General features: G+C 41.0%; 4 protein-coding genes across 4 annotated transcripts in view; 2 read left to right on the top strand and 2 right to left on the bottom strand.

Moving 5' to 3' along the window:
- Window positions 1–11,895, bottom strand: part of LOC136255602 (asparagine synthetase domain-containing protein 1-like) — a 17,011-nt gene extending 5,116 nt beyond the window's left edge. Inside the window, exons 1-10 of the mRNA XM_066048403.1 lie at window positions 11,780–11,895; window positions 11,534–11,725; window positions 11,360–11,482; window positions 10,469–10,600; window positions 9,780–9,849; window positions 9,505–9,537; window positions 9,030–9,456; window positions 8,911–8,979; window positions 8,362–8,449; window positions 7,923–7,957 (exon numbers count right to left, since the gene is read on the bottom strand). Of these exons, the coding sequence (XP_065904475.1) occupies window positions 7,923–7,957; window positions 8,362–8,449; window positions 8,911–8,979; window positions 9,030–9,456; window positions 9,505–9,537; window positions 9,780–9,849; window positions 10,469–10,600; window positions 11,360–11,482; window positions 11,534–11,725; window positions 11,780–11,875 (1,265 nt within the window). The 5' untranslated portion in view covers window positions 11,876–11,895. The remainder of the gene's footprint in view (window positions 1–7,922; window positions 7,958–8,361; window positions 8,450–8,910; window positions 8,980–9,029; window positions 9,457–9,504; window positions 9,538–9,779; window positions 9,850–10,468; window positions 10,601–11,359; window positions 11,483–11,533; window positions 11,726–11,779) is intronic.
- Window positions 1–17,854, bottom strand: part of LOC136255469 (WSCD family member CG9164-like) — a 109,022-nt gene that overhangs the window by 85,201 nt on the left and 5,967 nt on the right. The gene's annotated exons all lie outside the window — the stretch shown is intronic.
- On the top strand, window positions 1,116–6,778 carry LOC136256410 (secretory immunoglobulin A-binding protein EsiB-like). Its single transcript, XM_066049363.1, has 3 exons — window positions 1,116–1,710; window positions 2,067–2,255; window positions 5,841–6,778. Exons 1-3 carry the CDS (start codon window positions 1,116–1,118, stop codon window positions 6,776–6,778), a joined length of 1,722 nt encoding a protein of 573 aa, XP_065905435.1.
- On the top strand, window positions 11,888–17,854 carry LOC136255604 (zinc transporter ZIP3-like). The gene is made up of 4 exons (XM_066048406.1): window positions 11,888–12,148; window positions 12,202–12,444; window positions 16,921–17,327; window positions 17,381–17,854. The coding sequence occupies exons 1-4, from the start codon at window positions 11,965–11,967 to the stop codon at window positions 17,759–17,761; spliced, it is 1,215 nt and encodes a 404-aa protein (XP_065904478.1). The 5' UTR covers window positions 11,888–11,964; the 3' UTR covers window positions 17,762–17,854.

The following is a 17,854-nucleotide window of genomic DNA, read 5'->3' as shown; positions in this document are numbered from 1 at the left end:
CGAAAATCTGGTATCATCTAACGAGAACGGAACATAATAGCATAAAATGAATGGAAATAAAATGATGAATGTAAACGACCTCGCACAACTCGCCACAATAGCCGGCACCATCATCGGTATCATCGGGCTGTTCCTGACTATCTTTGTCCTCGTCTGGAAAGCAGGACAATGGTCAGGACGCAAAAATGAAAGATTCGATGCTATCGATAAACAATTCGGGGCGTTGATAAAAGATTCGACGGCGTGGATAAACAATTCGGTGCCGTAGATAAAAGATTCGACGGCGTGAATCAGCAATTCAACGGCGTCGATAAAAGATTCGATAGCGTGGATAAAAGATTTGAAGCCACTGATAAACGACTCGCCTCTATTGAGAGACGCATGGATGCGTTGCCGGGGCAGATCATGCAAAATGTGCGAAGCCTGCTTATAGAAATGGGGTTTGCTCAAAATAGTGGACAACAACATGTTGATAATGTCAATCCAGAAAGCCCTTTAACGCTTACGAAAAAGGGGGCGAAAATTGCTCGGAAAATGGGGGCGAAAAATATGGTGCAAAAATACTGTGAGCAGGTAGAATTGAATGAAGATCCATCGCCTTTTAATATACAAAGAGCGACACAATTTTTTACTATGGATAAATTTATGACTATTGTTACCCCAGAAGAAAAGCAAATGATTGAAAATGTTGCCTATGAGGATGGGGGCAATCTGGCGGGTATATTGGTGATTTTTGCCGTGATGATACGGGACGAAATCTTTAAAAAGCACGGCATAGCTGTGCCTAAAAGGAAAGCCGCGGCTAAATGATGGGGCTTGGCTGTGAGGGGGAGGGGCGAGGCTTTGTGAGGGCGGCGGGAGGCGGTGGCGCGGGGCTTGGAGCGATGAGGGTGATGGGGTTTTGAGAAAGATGGAAAGAGTGGCGCGCTCTCTCGTGGGGCGGGAGGGGGACCAGCTGGCAGGAATTTTGGGAAATCGTGACCAGCGGGAATTTTGGAAGAGGGTGAATTTGGGGGCTTGTGTTTTGAGATTTTTAGGGGTAGGGTGTGGGGGATAAATTATCTTTTAGCATGAGGCTTGTTATGTACAAAAGAATGATGTTGGCTGTCTTGGTGATGGCGGTGATGGGAATTGGGGGCGTGTGGGCTGCTGATTTTGAGACGGGTTTTGAGGCTCATGAAAGAGGCGATTATGCTATCGCCTTGAAAGAATGGCGACCCTTGGCTGACCAGGGACATGCACGCGCGCAATATAATTTGGGCGTGATGTATTATAATGGGCGGGGCGTTATACGAAACTACAAACAAGCTGTTCACTGGTATCAAAAAGCCGCAAAACAGGGAGATGCATCTGCACAAAATAATCTGGGCTTGATGTATTATAGGGCGCAGGGCGTTGCGCAGGACTACAAACAAGCCGTGCTGTGGTTTCAAAAAGCCGCAGAACAAGGATATGCATCAGCACAATATAATCTGGGCTGGATGTATGATGAAGGGCGGGGTGTTACTCAAGACTATAAGCAAGCTGTGCAATGGTACACAAAAGCCGCAGAACAGGGAGATGCAAAGGCACAAGCTAATCTGGGCTTTATGTATGATGAGGGGCATGGCGTTGCGCAGAACTACAAACGAGCCGTTCACTGGTATCGAAAAGCCGCAAAACAGGGAGTTGCACAAGCACAGGCTAATCTGGGCGTGATGTATGCCCTAGGTCAGGGTGTTGTACAGGATGATACCTCTGCCCATGTCTGGTTTAATTTGGCATCAGCGAATGGTCATGATAAAGCACGGGAAGTTCGGGACCAAGTGGCTGAAAAAATGACTACCAAACAAATTGCTGAGGCGCGAAGGCGGGCGAATAGATGTCTTGAGACATATTATAGGGAATGTTGAATCCTATGGGCAGGCACGTGAAAAAATGGTGGCTTGAGATAGGGCTAATTGAAAAAATTTTGATCGCTCTTGCGCTTGTTTTTATTGTGGGAACTATCGGCTTTCTTGCCCTCAAATGCACGACACTAGACCAAGCTATTGAAGTCATTAGAAACTTGACCCTTGCGCTTGTAGGGCTAGGGGGACTCTATGGGCTTGTGTTAGCAACAAAACGACAAGAAAAATTCTCCCAACAAGTGGAGAACGCACAAGCACAACTCTTTAATGACAGGCTGGGGCGGGGGGTAGAATTGCTGGATAATAAAGACGCGGCTTTGCGCGCGGCAGGCGTGGAAGTGCTGGATAATCTAGCAGAATCAGCAAGTGAGCGCGAAATCAAACTGATCGTCAATATCCTCTATCGATACCTGAATACAAGGGCTAGTACAATAACAGAAGATGAAACGGGAAACATTATGCCCAAAACGCAAAAGCCTAGAGGGGAACGTGTTGATATCGAATTATGCGTGAAGGTGATCCTGAAATACGCTACAGAACGTGAAAAAAGAGTCTTTGATGAACTTGCTTTTGAGGGACTCGATTTTGCTGATGTCGACTTCAGTCTAACAAGGCTATCTAGAACATATTTAGTCGGGACGAAATTACACAACGCGAATCTAGAAAAAATAAACTTACAGAGAGCACAGATGGCAAGAGCAAATTTAACGAAGGCAAATCTGAAAGGAGCAAACTTACAAGATACGAATCTGATCAAAGCAAATTTAGCGTCGGCAAATATGACGGAAGCAAACTTACACGATGCGTATATAACGTTGGCAAATTTATCAGGTACGAATCTGGCAGGGGCAAAATTATCTCATGCAAATATGGAAAAAACAGATTTATCAGGTGCAGATCTAACAGGGGCAATTTTAAAGAATGTGTCTCTGGAAAAGGCACACTTACAAAATTCAAATCTAACAAAAGCGGATTTAGAGGCGGTGATTCTGATAAAGGCAGATTTATCGAGAACGAATCTACGCAACATAAAAAATCTGACGCAAAAGCAGTTTAATCAAATCGTTTTTGAGAAAAGCAAACCACCTACAAATATCCCTGATGATTTAAACTTGCCTGAAGATAGGGCTTATGTTCTACAAAAAGGTATGAGAATGTTTATCAAATCTGACAAGCCGTGGTCTGAACAGAATGTTGTCAACTAACACAAAATAGGCGAGTGAAAACATGATGAAAAAATACGGAAATGGTAGCATTATAATATGGCTTGTTCTGGTCGCCTTTGGATTTGACATTACGGCAATTGGAGGATATTGGCTGGCTTGCGCATATCTGTCCTTAAGCGAATATGTCGAAATCGTGAAAATAGCCCTGCTTATCTTGGGCGGAACAGGCGGAATCTATGGGCTTATACTTGGTACAAAAAGGACAAAAAATGCACAAACACATCTTTTTAATGAAAGGCTGGGGCGGGGAGTGGAATTGCTGGCTAATCAAGATGCGGCTTTGCGAGCCGCAGGGGTGGAAGTGCTGTATAATCTGGCCGAATCAGCAAATGAAGATGAAGTCAAACTGATTGTCGATATCCTCCACCGTTATCTGAATACAAAAGCAAAAATTAAACGAAATAAAAGAAAAGAGACTATGCCTAAAAAGCCAAAACCCTATGAAGAACGAGGCGATATCGAATTATGCGTGAAAACCATTTTTAAGTACGCAAAAAAACTCGGTATGAAATCTAGTAAAATGTCATTTATAAATCTCGATCTGAGAGGGCTGGACTTTAGCGAGACTGAATTTAATGGAATCCAGTTTGAAGATACAGATCTGAGTGAGGCACATTTCGTGAGTGCCAATCTAACTAAAATACATTTTTCTAAGACTATTTTAAAGAGTGTATCTTTCTCGCGTGCAAATCTGAATAATGCATATTTCGATTTGACAAACCTGAATGGTGCAAAATTTGAAGGCGCAGATTTAACCTCTGCGGAACTGCTCCGAGTAAAGAAACTAACACAAAAACAGCTAAATACCATTATCTTTAAGGAGGGTGAATCACCAGAGTTAAACACTCCTAAAAAATTAATTGTACCGAAATATAGAGCCTATACCTTCAAGAATAATAGCGAAAAACGATTTGTAAAATCTAGCAAAAACTGGTCAGAACAGGATGTTCACAATTTTCTAAATTACTCCTTCAGCGAAATGCCCGGGAAGATAAAACCACAATCTGGCAAAAGAGTATGAATAACCATCGGGCGGGGGATGGGAGGGAGGAGAGACGGCTCAATATATGAAATACCAAAAATACTACACTCAACATAAATCTAAATAGTCGACAAATGAAAAATATCATGATACAATGAATGATAAATAATCGAAACCATAAAAGGAAACCCCGATATGTGTAAAAAACTACTCCTCACCGCTATGATAACCATAGCACTCACGGCAAATATAATAATAATGAAAAATAACGCAAATGCAAACGAACTCGAACGAGGTATCGAGGCGGCTAATGAGGGCGACTATAATACGGCACTCAATGCATGGAGACCATTAGCCGAAACCGGAAACCGAGACGCCCAATTTAATGTCGGACTGATCTATGCACTAGGACTAAATGGCGAACAAAATTATGAAATCGCCTTCAAATGGTACGAAAAAGCCGCCATAAAAGGACATCCGCGCGCACAATCTAACCTCGGAACAATGTACGCACTCGGACAAGGCATTCAACAAGACTATCTACACGCCATGAGATGGTTCCTCAAAGCATCTAAACAAGGACTCCCACAAGCACAGGTAAATCTCGGCAATATGCACGCCAGAGGACAAGGCGTAGCTGTCGATTATAAAAAAGCCCTAAAATGGTACAAAAAAGCCGCTAAACAAGGCGCAAGAGAAGCAGAATTCAAAATTGGCGAAATGTACGAAAAAGGACTAGGCGTAACACAAGACTATAAAAATGCACGAAAATGGTACAAAAAAGCCGCTACACAAGGGCTAGCAGACGCACAAATCAACCTCGCCAAAATATACCGCAACGGGTGGGATGTAATACAGAACTATGAACTCGCCATAAAATGGTATAATGAAGCCGCTAAACAAGGCATAGGCGAAGCACAATTCGAACTCGGCATCATGAATCTGGACGGATTAGGAAGCGCACGCGATACCGAAACGGCTTACATGTGGTTCGAAATCGCCGCACAAAACGGATATGATAATGCTATGAAAAAATTGCGCGAAGTGCAGGAATTACTGAGGGCAGGACAAATCGAACAAGCAAAAAAACGAGCGGCACGATGCACGAAAACAGAATACGAAGAATGCTGATTTTGAGGGAGGCGGCATGACCGCTTCTCCATGCCGTATTGCTGACCGATGAGGAGATTGCTGAGGCGCAGAGGCGGGCGGCGAGATGTGTTGAGACGAGGTATGAAGATTGTTGAGGCAAGAGGGCATGGGGCTTAGGTAAAATGAGGCTCGGCATGGGGCGCATGCTTGCCCTGCCCTGTCCCGTCCTGCTCTGCCCTGCTCCGTAATTGCATGAATTTAGGGGTTGTGTTTTGTGATCGATAGGGTTATGCTGGGGTGGATTTAATGCTTTAGAATAGGAACATGATTATGTACAAAAGAATGATGCTTGCCGGGTTGCTCGTGGTGGTGGTGGTGGGGATTGGGGGCGTGTGGGCTTCTGATTTTGAGACTGGCTTTGAGGCTATCGAAAAAGATCATCTATGGCTTAATCTGAAATCTGGTGGAGGCTTATCATGGACATAATTATAACTCTGTTGGTGCTGGTCGGGGTATATTTTGTAGGCAGATCGATACTGCTTTATGTGAGAACACGCCCCTTGCACAAACTACGTAAGACAGTAGAAAAAGCCGCAGAAGAAGGAGGTGCAACGGCACAATTTATTCTGGGTGGTATGTATCATCATAAAGGGCATGGCGTTGCACAAGACTACAAACAAGCGGTGTACTGGTATCAAAAAGCCGCTGAACAGGGACTTGCAGACGCACAATTTATTCTGGGTGGTATGTATGATAATGGGCAGGGCGTTACGCAGGACTACAAACAAGCTCTTCACTGGTATCGAAAAGCCGCTGAACAAGGCTATGCAGGGGCTCAATCTAATCTGGGCACGATGTATTATGAAGGGCATGGTGTTGCACAGGACTATAAACAAGCGGTACAGTGGTATCAAAAAGCCGCTGAACAGGGACTTGCAGACGCACAATTTATTCTGGGCTGGATGTATGATGAGGGGCGAGGCGTTGCGCAAGACTATAAACAAGCCGCTTACTGGTATCAAAAAGCTGCTGAACAGGACTATGCAAAGGCACAACATAATCTGGGCTGGATGTATGGTGAGGGGCTAGGCGTTGCGCGGGACTATAAACAAGCCGTGCTGTGGTTTCAAAAAGCCGCAGAACAGGAATATGCAAAGGCACAATATAATCTGGGCTGGATGTATAAAAATGGGCATGGCGTTGCTCAAGACTATAAACAAGCTGTTCATTGGTATCGAAAAGCCGCAGAACAGGGATATGTAAACGCACAACATAATCTGGGCTGGATGTATGATGAGGGGCATGGCGTTGCGCGGGACTATAAACAAGCCGCTTACTGGTATCAAAAAGCCGCAGAGCAGGGAGTTGCAAACGCACAATTTAATCTGGGCGTGATGTATCATAATGGGGATGGCGTTGTGCAGGATTATGTTTCTGCTTATGTCTGGCTAAATCTGGCATCAGCGAATGGTCATAATAAAGCGCATGAAACTCGGGATTTGGTAGCTAAAAAGATGACTGCCGAGGAAGTTGATGAAGCACAGAGGCGGGCGGCGAGATATATTGAAACGAGATATAAAGATTGTTGACACGAGAAGTTTTCGGGGGATGGATGCGCCTACCCTGCCTGGTGCTTTTTGTGAAATGAGGGGTTGTGTTTTGTGATCGATAGGGTTAGGGTGGGGGTAGATTTAACACTTTAGCATAGGAACATGTTATGTACAAAAGAATGATTTTTGCTGTCTTGGTGATGGCTGTGATGATGGGAATTGGGAGCGTATGGGCCGCTGATTTTTATAAGGGGCGGGAGGCTTATGACAGAGGCGATTATGCTACCGCCTTGAGAGAATGGCGACCGCTGGCTGAACGGGGGGTGGCTGAGGCACAAAATAACCTAGGCGTCATATATCATAAAGGATTAGGTGTCCTTCAAGATTAACATAATTTATAAGTTGGTTCTACAATGGATGCTCCATTAACGGATGTATCTATACATAAACCAACTACATGAAATGTCTGATGTACTGTATCTACTGTACTTGTACAATATCAATAGTCATTGCTAAAAATTAGTTATTTAAGTACATGTTTACCCACTGAAATGTTCCCAGATTCAATCTTAAAGCACTAAAATTTCAAGTGGGGGCATTCCTCCAACCCCCCCCCCCCCCCCCCCCCCCCCCCCCCCAGTATAAGCATGCTTTGCACATCAATGTACAGTAAAATATTTTGTAACTGACAATCACTTCACACGACTCCCCCCCTTCCCCTACTTTGGAGTACTGTTCTCTGCGCCTGCCATAGTACATCAGTTTCATTCTTTGTGTACATGTGATGTATACCACCAATGATTAGAACGGACTATAACAAATTTTCCCTAAAATTTGGAATTCCCCATCCCAGCACATGATTGGTTCAACAGATTGGCAACAGATCAATGAATGTAGTCTTGTGTAATTAATAAGATCTGCTTGTAATTGCAGTAATTGTACCCTTTGGCGCATCACACTCTTTAATAGTGTAATATAGTGACCAGGTGTGCAACATCTGGGACTGTACATGTGTGTGACCAGGCACATGTAAACAGGTCATGTGAGTACAAACTACACCACACCATATCTCAGTACTGGAATAGAATATCTGAATTCTGTAACTTGTATTACAAAGTAAAAGAAAGAAACTATTTAGTGTTACAAGTGACCTCTGCACACATAACATGTATTCAGGACAAACCTCTGCATAGACAGCTCCTCAGTGCTAACATTGACCTAAAGCATAAAACAACAAAGTCACTACAATACGATCCCTCAACTCTGATACATGACCACCAAACATTGTGAAGCTCTAGATTATTCTAGTAGTGAACATGTTGCTATGGAAACCTCACAATAAGGCCACTACTCTAACAGCTAGGTCCTATGGCTCAGATGAACTTCATGACCTCATTACTAACTAAGGCCAACCCAAGGCAATAACTTTTGGTCTCATAAGTGAACCCATACAACTTCTACATGTTCACTTCATTGACTTCATACATGCACCTGGGAGCTCAGGTGATAACAAGGTCTACAGTATTTTCCACCTATATATACCACTCATGGTTAAGGTAAAGATTTAGGTGTACACAACTCACTAATGGTCTTACAAAAACCAACCATACACAATCACATACCAAAATGAGGTTCCATGTTCTGTTAGGGTTAAGTTCTGATAGTGAAGCTATAGCAGTAATCCGATCAGGTACATTAAAACAGTCAGTGCTGTCACAAACAACACATTAAACAATGACCAGCCAGCAGGGGGAGTACCCAGGGAGGATGGTAGCAAATCTAAGGTAACCATACTGTACAGTGGAACCTGCTAATCAGGATTGAATATGAGGACACCTACATAATCCATACACTTAGTTAAGGTACCAAAATATCCCTTAGTACATAAACTGACCTGGAAAGTGAGGACACCTTGATAATTAGGACACTAATAATTGGTGGCACTCTTAGTTTCACCAGTCAATTTGTTAGACTATAATATTCAGCATATTCCACTGGACACCTCAGGGACCATCACATGATGTTTAATATTTCAAGAATAAAATTTTTGTTGTTAACCCCCAAAACCTCAAAATTTTTCTCCCTCAAAATATTTAGGCTACACAGTGTACCACATATGTGAAACTTAAAAGAAGGTTTCCCCGTGGGTACTCCCCTTAAATCTTATATACCTATCATTCATCTTCTTCTGCTCAAAGGCTACATTGATGAGGTCTATTGGTTCAGTGGGGTGAAGGCATCTAACCCCACCCAGCAATGAAACAACCAATGGAATGACAGCATTGCTTACCTGTCAGCTAGAGCAGCCAATACCATGGAGTCCACACCTCCACTAAACAAAATGGCTATCTTAGCGTTGCTATGCACAGCTGCTTGGTTGTACGCTACACTGTGACTTAGCTTGGGATGATCCAGTCCTGACTGAAGGCACACAGTATCTTGTGGAATTAACGTGACTCTCTTCATGACAGCTTCCTGAAGTACATCCAATAATTTAGCTGCATTTGAGCCATGCCCATTAGCTGGCTTACAAACTACATCACTGGAGGCTGCATCAGAAGATTGTGCAATACCAGAATCATTAGTTAAGGGTAATGTCTTATTCATTGGAGAGAAGAAAACACAAAGATGATGATTTTGTGTGAGTGTCATTTTGAGACAAGTTCGACCACTACACTGCTTGATCATGTGGTCCACATCATCCTGATACATTGTGCCTGAGGGGGAGATCACCAGACCAATATACTACTGGAATAATAGCCTACCGGCTTGTATCCAGGGGTAGAACGTGATGGAAGCTACAGCAAAACAGTAAATGCCTATCAACATAAACTGTTATGAACGTGACTAGGTGGTGTGTAACTGCTATGTGTCTGTGTGTATAAATATGTGGGTCCCCAGAAGGATATGCATGCACAGCCCATAGTTCAAAACATAGTTCTGGTATAGCCACATCACTAGTTTGATGGTGTAAGCAATATTCGAAGGCTTTGCTTAAAGTGTTGTGTATATGTATGTCAAACAAATACAATAGATTCACCATTGTCCACAGATAAATTTGATACTGTCAAACAGAACAACCCATATGCTGGTACCTCTGTCCAGAAACCCTAGAGGAAACAACCAGACATCTTGACTATTGTACATCATCCCATTTGTATTAGTGTACACACATTTAGACCCCTGAAATCAGGACACCTCACTAATCAGGACACCTTGATAATCAGGACACTTGTCCATGGTCCCATTTGTATTAGTGTACACACATTTAAATCAGGACACCTCACTAATAAGGACTTTACAACACTTAACAGCTACAAATCAAATGAGTGTTTTATTAGAGAGGTAGCCAGGTATGCAACATTTTGTAGAAAGTACAGGTATGTTATGGTCATGGAATTGGAGACCCCTTTTTGCAAATCCGGTCACAAATGATAACTCAAATGTGACCAGCACAAACAGGTTCACTGTATACACAAATGGATTAGCCATAGCAACTTTTGACAAGTTCTCTTATAGAACATACACTACACAGGGTTTCTTTCCCAAAATAATACATCTCTACACATTACAGATCATCTAAAATTGAAGTTCTATTTAAACAATGTCGGACTAAACAGACTTCTCTTCTCTATTCAGGCCCTACACAGCTCTTAGACAGTAACTGAAAATGGAGGAAATAATAAATTATATAGTCTATAGTGAGACGACTAACAGTAGTTGACTAACTTCAGGTAATGACTTATCATGTTGTGCAGCTGATGAGAGAGCAAAGCAATCCTTTTTGTCAGCTGGAAGGTGCCATAAAAGACTTCGTCGACCAAACACATCTCTACCAAACCACAGCTCCCCTCTGGATTGCTACAGAATGACAACTCATGAATACACATCTTAAGGTACTGAAGTTTCTTGGATTATATATTAAGTGCTAAGAATCATAGACTAGGGAATTATAATATACACCATGTGAGAATTGATTCACTGAAGCAGTTGTAGCTACAAAATCTTGAAAAGAAAGTTTGCAATAGTAGTACCTGAATCTCGATTATCCAAACAGTACAAGTGACTACTCTATTAGAGTATTTCGCCATTAGGTGAACGTTCTATTAGTATAAGTGTATGCTCTAGTTGAACACAACTCTGTGATGTTGATATCCTAGTTTTTACATACTTCCTTGCTTCAGTTTAATGTCCATTAGATGTACATAATCACAAATGCCAATTGCAAAAATTATTGAATAACTTCAATTATTTCATCAATACCGTATTGATTCTTGGAATTCTTAATACCGCCTTCAGTAGTGTTGTTCATTATCAGTTAAGCATCCTTATGTGTGAGTTGTGTGACATGTGATGCTGCGGTCCCACAATAGATACATGCATTGTAACTATAGTAGACTGATGAGCTATTCTATATGCATATATTAACTGTGTCTACCCATGCCATGCACTTGAAAACAACAATTAGATGAATTAACCCCCACAGGCTGTTCACTGGACTAGCTGTACAGGTAATGGGCTTGCCCGGGTATCATTATTGGGCTAGATACACCCCTGACACACACATACATGACTTCACCACAGAAAATAGACAATAGTTATGTTCACAAAAATCCTAACCTGCCAATAGACTAAAGCCCATGGTCCATGGATGAGAGCCAAACAACTTAGAATATCAGAATGACTAGTAGATGTTGATAACTTGTCAAGAACTAGTTTAGTGTCATTCCCAGCAAGTTCATTCTAACAAAACACTCTAATAGAACGAAAGTAACTACAATAATTATTGTGTACCTGCAGTCCTCCAAACAGCTCTCCATTCCATAGCAACAAATCACCTTTATCATTACTGATTGGCTGAGGGGTCAGTGGAGGTCTCATATTTAGTACTGAGCCTACGAGATCCAAAGTGACGTCACCGTGCTTCGTTGTATGACTCCGCATACTGTCCGGACCTCTCCGGATAATACAAGTACTAGCGCTTTCCTAATAAAACGCCCACATGCACAAGTGTATTCTATAGTTGTCAGTGAAACGTACTTTGACAGCATCTCGTAACTTTTTATCGCACACCTCGCAATAGAGGCAACTGAAAATACCGCACATTACGCGTAGGCTATCAAAATATAAGCCCATGCGCTAATTTGTAACTCTAGTCTCTAGCCACATGTACAGCAGTGCTTCCTCAAAGTGGAGCTTCCTTTTCAGTATACAAAGAAATCAAGATGTCTTTAGTAACAGTAACGAAGTCTGTATTGCTATTAGTGATGGTTGTTCTTAGTACGGTGTTTGTGTTGTTACCTATATGTGTGCTACGGATACCACGTGTAAAGAACGGCGATCCAGCCCGTAGAAAATTCATCTTGTCAGTATTAAATTGTTTCGGTGGTGGAATATTCGTCGCTACAGGTAATAACATGCTACCCATGATGATGTATATACTAGATATCTCCCAATCACAGGCTTCCTTCACCTCTTACCTGAAGTAACGGAGAAAATGGATGATGCTTTTGAGCAGCTGTTGAATAAACACGTGGATTACCCGTTTGCCCAATTCCTGGTCTGCATGGGGTTCATCTTAGTGTTGACTATTGAGAACATTGTGATGTCGTGTGTGAGGCCTAAACCAAACAAGGAGGAGGAGACCTCAGTACCGACATCACCATCTTGTAGATGTGAGACTAACATACGAAGTGGACTGCCCGGTAAGTAGGTCCAGACAGACGTGTAGTGTCTGGCCATACAAGATGAGCTTCGTGTGTTAGGAGGTACAATACAATGGTATCATTTTAGATCTTATCAGTGTTGGGCAAGTTACTTTTTAAAGTAACTAATTACATATTACTTGCAACTGAATTATTTAGTTACAGTTACATATTATTACCCATTAAAAAAGTAACTATAATAATATTACATATTATATTACTTTGTGTCCACGGCCTTAAGCTGTCACGTGTGAAACTACCACCTTATCACATGACATGATTGCGTTGTTGGACAATGTGCAAATCTTGGTTATAAGTAAGAAGCTGGTGAATAAGCTTCATTAAGTATTAAGTAGGCTTCATTACTTCGTTGTGGCTAGGCGTTACTCAGTGGATTACTAACGAGATTAGCAACTTCGTAATATTAGATTCGTTACAGTAACTATATTACTTAGGTAACACGTCACATTTGTAAGTAAAATAACTTGAGTTATATTACCTGCTTTTATAGCATATTTCGTTATATTACTTAGTCATCACAAAAGTAATAATATTACGTAATGCGTTACTTCCAACACTGGATCTTATAGTGTTTGGCTAAAGTTTCCCAATCTCAGGTGGGCCAGTTTGTACACAAATGACACATTTGATGGTTTTTGTAATGACCACATCAAACAGGTGACAGTGACCTGAGCTGTCAATTTGGATTAAAATGTTATGGAATATAAGAATTTAGTGGACTACTTGTTTGTCCTATGTGGGCAGTGATGTAGTATATCTTGAATTGATTGCCGCACAAAGTTACCTGTACATGATTTGTTACAACTCCTGGGATTTATCAGTGTCTGTTGTTATGACTCCTAAGAGAAGCGTGAATTTGTTACTGTTAAATAAATCACAATTTTAATAACCTCGGTATTTAATGTGAATTTGTAAACACAACTCTGGTCAACTAGTTATGGAAGAAATCAGTTAATGGTCTTTGGGGCAGGTTTGAAAGTTACACATAGGAAATCCATTGTGCCATTAGATATAATTACTGTGTAGTCATCACAGCTGATACAGCACAATAATCCTTTTGTACATAAGATGGTGGGTGTATGGAAAGAAATTTTTGAGAAGAACAAACCACAATTTTTGTGAATTTAATAGGAGTATTAAGCAGTGTATAGACTTTTCAAAAGTTTGTTGTTTGGCTGTAGTGTGTATAGTTTTGTGAGTAGATATGTGGGCAGTTCCAATGCTGCAAGCAAGGCATGCTTAAATGCAAAATGCTTATCCATGTAAGCTGGTGATTAGTTTATACTGAATATGATGCGATCACTTGGTCCACTTTTCCAATCTATTTAAAAGGCCTTGTCGATATGACTAAATCCTAATGGTGTAGATAGTTAAGTGGCCTGTTGGTTTGATTACAGATGTTAGAAATGAGCTAATTGATGATACAATATCCTCCCCCACACCACCATTAAGTCATTATACAAGTACACAAAAAAAAATTGAATTTTCAAATAGAGTAGGGACCATAGCACATTGATAAAACTCCAAGCTGGAGTAGTGCACGATATTAAATCACATTTCCATTATGGTATCTTGCACAGTAGGGATATAACACTTCTTATTGTTTTACTGTGATTTAATATCGTGCACTACTACAGCTTGTTTCAGTACTTTTTATCGATGTGCTATGGTCCCTACTCTCAGTGTTGGGCAAGTTACTTTGTAAAAGTAACTAGTTACATATTACATATTACTGAACTATTTAGTTACAGTTACATATTACCCATAAAATAAAGTAACTATAATAATATTACATATTATATTACTTTGTGTCCACAGCCTTAAGCTGTCATGTGTGAAACTACCACCTTATCACGTGACATGATTGCGTTGTTGGACAATGTGCAAATCTTGGTTATAAGTAAGAAGCTGGTGAATAAGCTTCATTCAGTAGGCTTCGTTACTTCGTTGTGGCTAGGCGTTACTCAGAAGATAACTAACGAGATTAGTAACTTCATTACTTGTAGTAATAATATTATGTAATACCGTATAACGGGAATGATTCGCGGAAGAAAACATTTGCGAACGAGCTACTATTTCCTCATTCGCGAGAAAACGTTCGCGATTTATTGCACAAAGTAATTAATAATTGGGCACGCGTCCACAATGAATTAATCTTTTTTTCTATGGATAGCTAGGGAACGCTCGACTATATGGCTGACTCTGACATGTTGCGTACTACGCATACTAGTAGCCATGCATGCATGATTGCTATTTCGCTGGAGAAGTAGGCATTCACGACAATGAGTGCGGACGATAGGCACGCCTATAGCCTTGGGGCGGCCGAGGGTAAGACACGCCATTTCCGGCACAGTGGATCGCTGGGCTGCAATTATACTTGCCCCATTTAGTAGCACTGATTTTTCCGCTGTCACTGAAGTTTGCATCTCTGTTCAAATCGTACGCCACGGTCACTGGCTATACCGTTACGCATATATAACAGTTTAGCGAGTAGCAAGGCGAGTAACTACCCGCTTATGCACTTGTTACATGAATGCTACATCAACTGATCCATGAAAAAAAATTTTTTAATTGTAGGAAAATTTTGCAAGAAAACATTCGCGAATGCACCTAAAATCGCGAAATTCGTGAATGTTTTCTTCCGCGAATCATTCTCGTTATACGGTATTAGACTCGTTACAATAACTATATTACATAGGTAACGCATTACATTTGTGACCCGGTCTGCGAAAAGGGCTCTTATAATAGCCTTTCCAATTATCCATGTTTGGCTAATCATAACTCCTAATCTACTAAAGCTATCATCATGTAATTACACCCACAGCTACTGCCAGGTAAGGGTTGTTGAGTGACCAAATTGTAGGCTTTTACCATATTCACCAGTCAAGTTATGGGTTACCATATATATGCAATTGGAAAGGCTATAAGAGCCCTTTTCGCAGACCGGGTCACATTTGTATGTGAATTATATTACCTGTTTTCATAGCGTATTTCGTTATATTACTTTTTTACCACAAAAGTAATAATATTACGTAACATAAGTAACGCGTTACTCCCAACACTGCCTACTCTGTCTAATTTTTTTGTGTGTACTTGTTTGTTAACTTTTTATTATGACTGGTGAATCCACACATACCTCATCAAAAGAAAGAAATGGTGCCACATACCCCAGCTGCCAATTAAAGTGAAGTATCCATTATGCTTCATTGTCAGCTATGTTCAACCCGTTACACAGCATTGTGAATCAAGAACTGTTCAAAAAGCACCTCTACAATCAAAGTAGCCACTATGAAAAATACAGACGATTTCCGTTACAAATCACATGCTACCGCCAAATCGACACCTTTTGCTGTCAGCAAGGATGAATGGGACACAAAGGAGGACACTGATAAGTTCATGAAGAATGTATTGTATGTACTGCGGTATGCCAAAAGACACGTGTCTGGCTGAAGCGATGTCAAACAGTGAAAAAATCAAGCCCGTAGCCTTAGCCGTTATCAAGTTATACTTGTCTGAAGGCATCAGTCAGCTACTCAGTCAATCAGTATTTAATAACTTTTTGGTAAAAAAATTTTCTTAGCAATTTGTGTTTCAGGTTGATCTGAAGGCTTGTTTTTTGGGCTTAGTTTTACCTAAGCAATACTGCTTCATCATCGTCAGGGAAAAGTGAGGCTGGTTTTTAGGTGATGTTTTTTTCATGGGCCATGTCCAAACTTTTGTGGTCCCTACTATGTGATGAATTCATGCCCACACGAATCTTGGTATTTTTGGTTTTAGCTATAACAATTCACAACAAGGGTTATAGTAGAGCAGCACGGTGCTAAAGTTGTGGTGTTTGTGAGTAAAGCATGAAATTTTCCATATTACATTTTTTTGATATAGTGTAAACATCACAGATTCGACCTTCCGAAAAAAAAGAAGGTTTTTATATGAACATTTTGAAGTCAATAGGTGTTCATTTCAAACTAATTGGTACAGAATCCTTTGAATTTATCTGCCCTTGGGGTGTAGATTACCAATGAGCAGGTAACTTATAGAATTTTATGGCTGATATAAATGATCTTAACTATTGAATGAAATGACTTCACATAAAAACCAAGTTGTTTCTTCAACGTTGTTTTATAGTAATGCCTCAGAGAGATCAAAGCAAGAATGATGAATTTTCAATGCAAAAATGGCATTAAATATCAACTCTGCAATGGTCATTGGCAGTACAAAGTATAAGCCAAGTTTGACGCTTTTCTCACAAAATCACAATTTTATGTGCTATGCTGCTCTGCTATATAATACTAGTTCATTACACACAATATGTTGTGTAACTGTAAGGCATTTGTTTTTCCTGTTGTTACAATAAAATCATATGCTTTAAAGACACCTGTAACATAGACCCTGGCATTCAATTTGTACATATCTGTTATATGGTACACTATGTAGTTTATCCTGTTTCTCTCTCAGGTGTTACAGCTTCAGGAATATTCTCAGTTTCACTGGCTGCGACACGCTTACGGAGACACCCGGTCCGTCGCACCAAGACTGCCCCTGACTTGAACATAGTAGCCGGCACTCTTAACGGTGGAGAGAGATCATTATCACCCACACTGTCGGAGAATGATCACCAGAGATCGTTTGAACGTCATCAGTCAATGCCTGGTTATGTAGTGGTTGAGGAAGCGGCTGAACAACATGAGAAGGTACAATTCTCTGAGAAGGCTCAATTGTTGACATACTCTGCAGACAAGAGCACCAGTGTAGAGGTTGTCATGGAGAGAAGTACACTTCATGCGTTTACTGTGGCACTTGCTCTCTCAGTTCATTCTGTGTTTGAAGGGCTAGCGTTTGGATTGGAGGAGAAGATGAACAATGTATGAAGTGTGTGTAGTGTATACACACTAAGGTACCCATTCTTCTCCCTTAGGTATTTCAGGTGTTTGCAGCCATAATAGTTCACAAGACAATACTGGCCTTCTCTCTCGGGATAAATTTCATCACAGTCCAAGTGCCCTACAAGACCAGCTTACTACTAACTGTCATTTTCTGTGCAGCCAGTCCAATCGGTGGAGCAGTAGGTACAGTACTAGCAGTCTGTAACAGTCAATCACCCACTATCACACTACTCAATGCTATTCTATTGAGCTTGGCCACTGGAACATTCTTGTACATTGCCTTTGTGGAGGTGATCGGATATGAACTGACCAACCTAGAGCCACAATACTTCAGTCACAGGTTACTACTAGTGTTAGGGATTGCATTAGGATATGCGTTATTTGCAGGATTGACCTTTATTCCAGAAGGTTAACTGTATGTAATACGAATGCTCCTCTTGGTTTTTATAATGCATGTTTGTACAGTATGATGTTATCCATTTAATGAACATTGACATAAAAAACAA

The sequence above is a fragment of the Dysidea avara genome, chromosome 5, assembly GCF_963678975.1.
Source record: "Dysidea avara chromosome 5, odDysAvar1.4, whole genome shotgun sequence".
NCBI lineage: Eukaryota > Metazoa > Porifera > Demospongiae > Dictyoceratida > Dysideidae > Dysidea > Dysidea avara.
The sequence above is the reverse complement of the archived record's forward strand: the minus strand, read 5'-3'. Positions and strand labels throughout refer to the sequence as shown.

Coding starts and splice junctions, on each gene's coding strand:
- LOC136256410 (XM_066049363.1), top strand. CDS start 1,116: ATGGCGGTGATGGGAATTGGGGGCGTGTGGGCTGCTGATTTTGAGACG. Junction 1,711..2,066: donor GGGCGTGATGTATGCCCTAG/GTCAGGGTGTTG, acceptor TTGCGCTTGTAG/GGCTAGGGGGACTCTATGGG. Junction 2,256..5,840: donor TAATCTAGCAGAATCAGCAA/GTGAGCGCGAAA, acceptor ATCATCATAAAG/GGCATGGCGTTGCACAAGAC.
- LOC136255604 (XM_066048406.1), top strand. CDS start 11,965: ATGTCTTTAGTAACAGTAACGAAGTCTGTATTGCTATTAGTGATGGTT. Junction 12,149..12,201: donor TGGAATATTCGTCGCTACAG/GTAATAACATGC, acceptor TCCCAATCACAG/GCTTCCTTCACCTCTTACCT. Junction 17,328..17,380: donor TGGAGGAGAAGATGAACAAT/GTATGAAGTGTG, acceptor CTTCTCCCTTAG/GTATTTCAGGTGTTTGCAGC.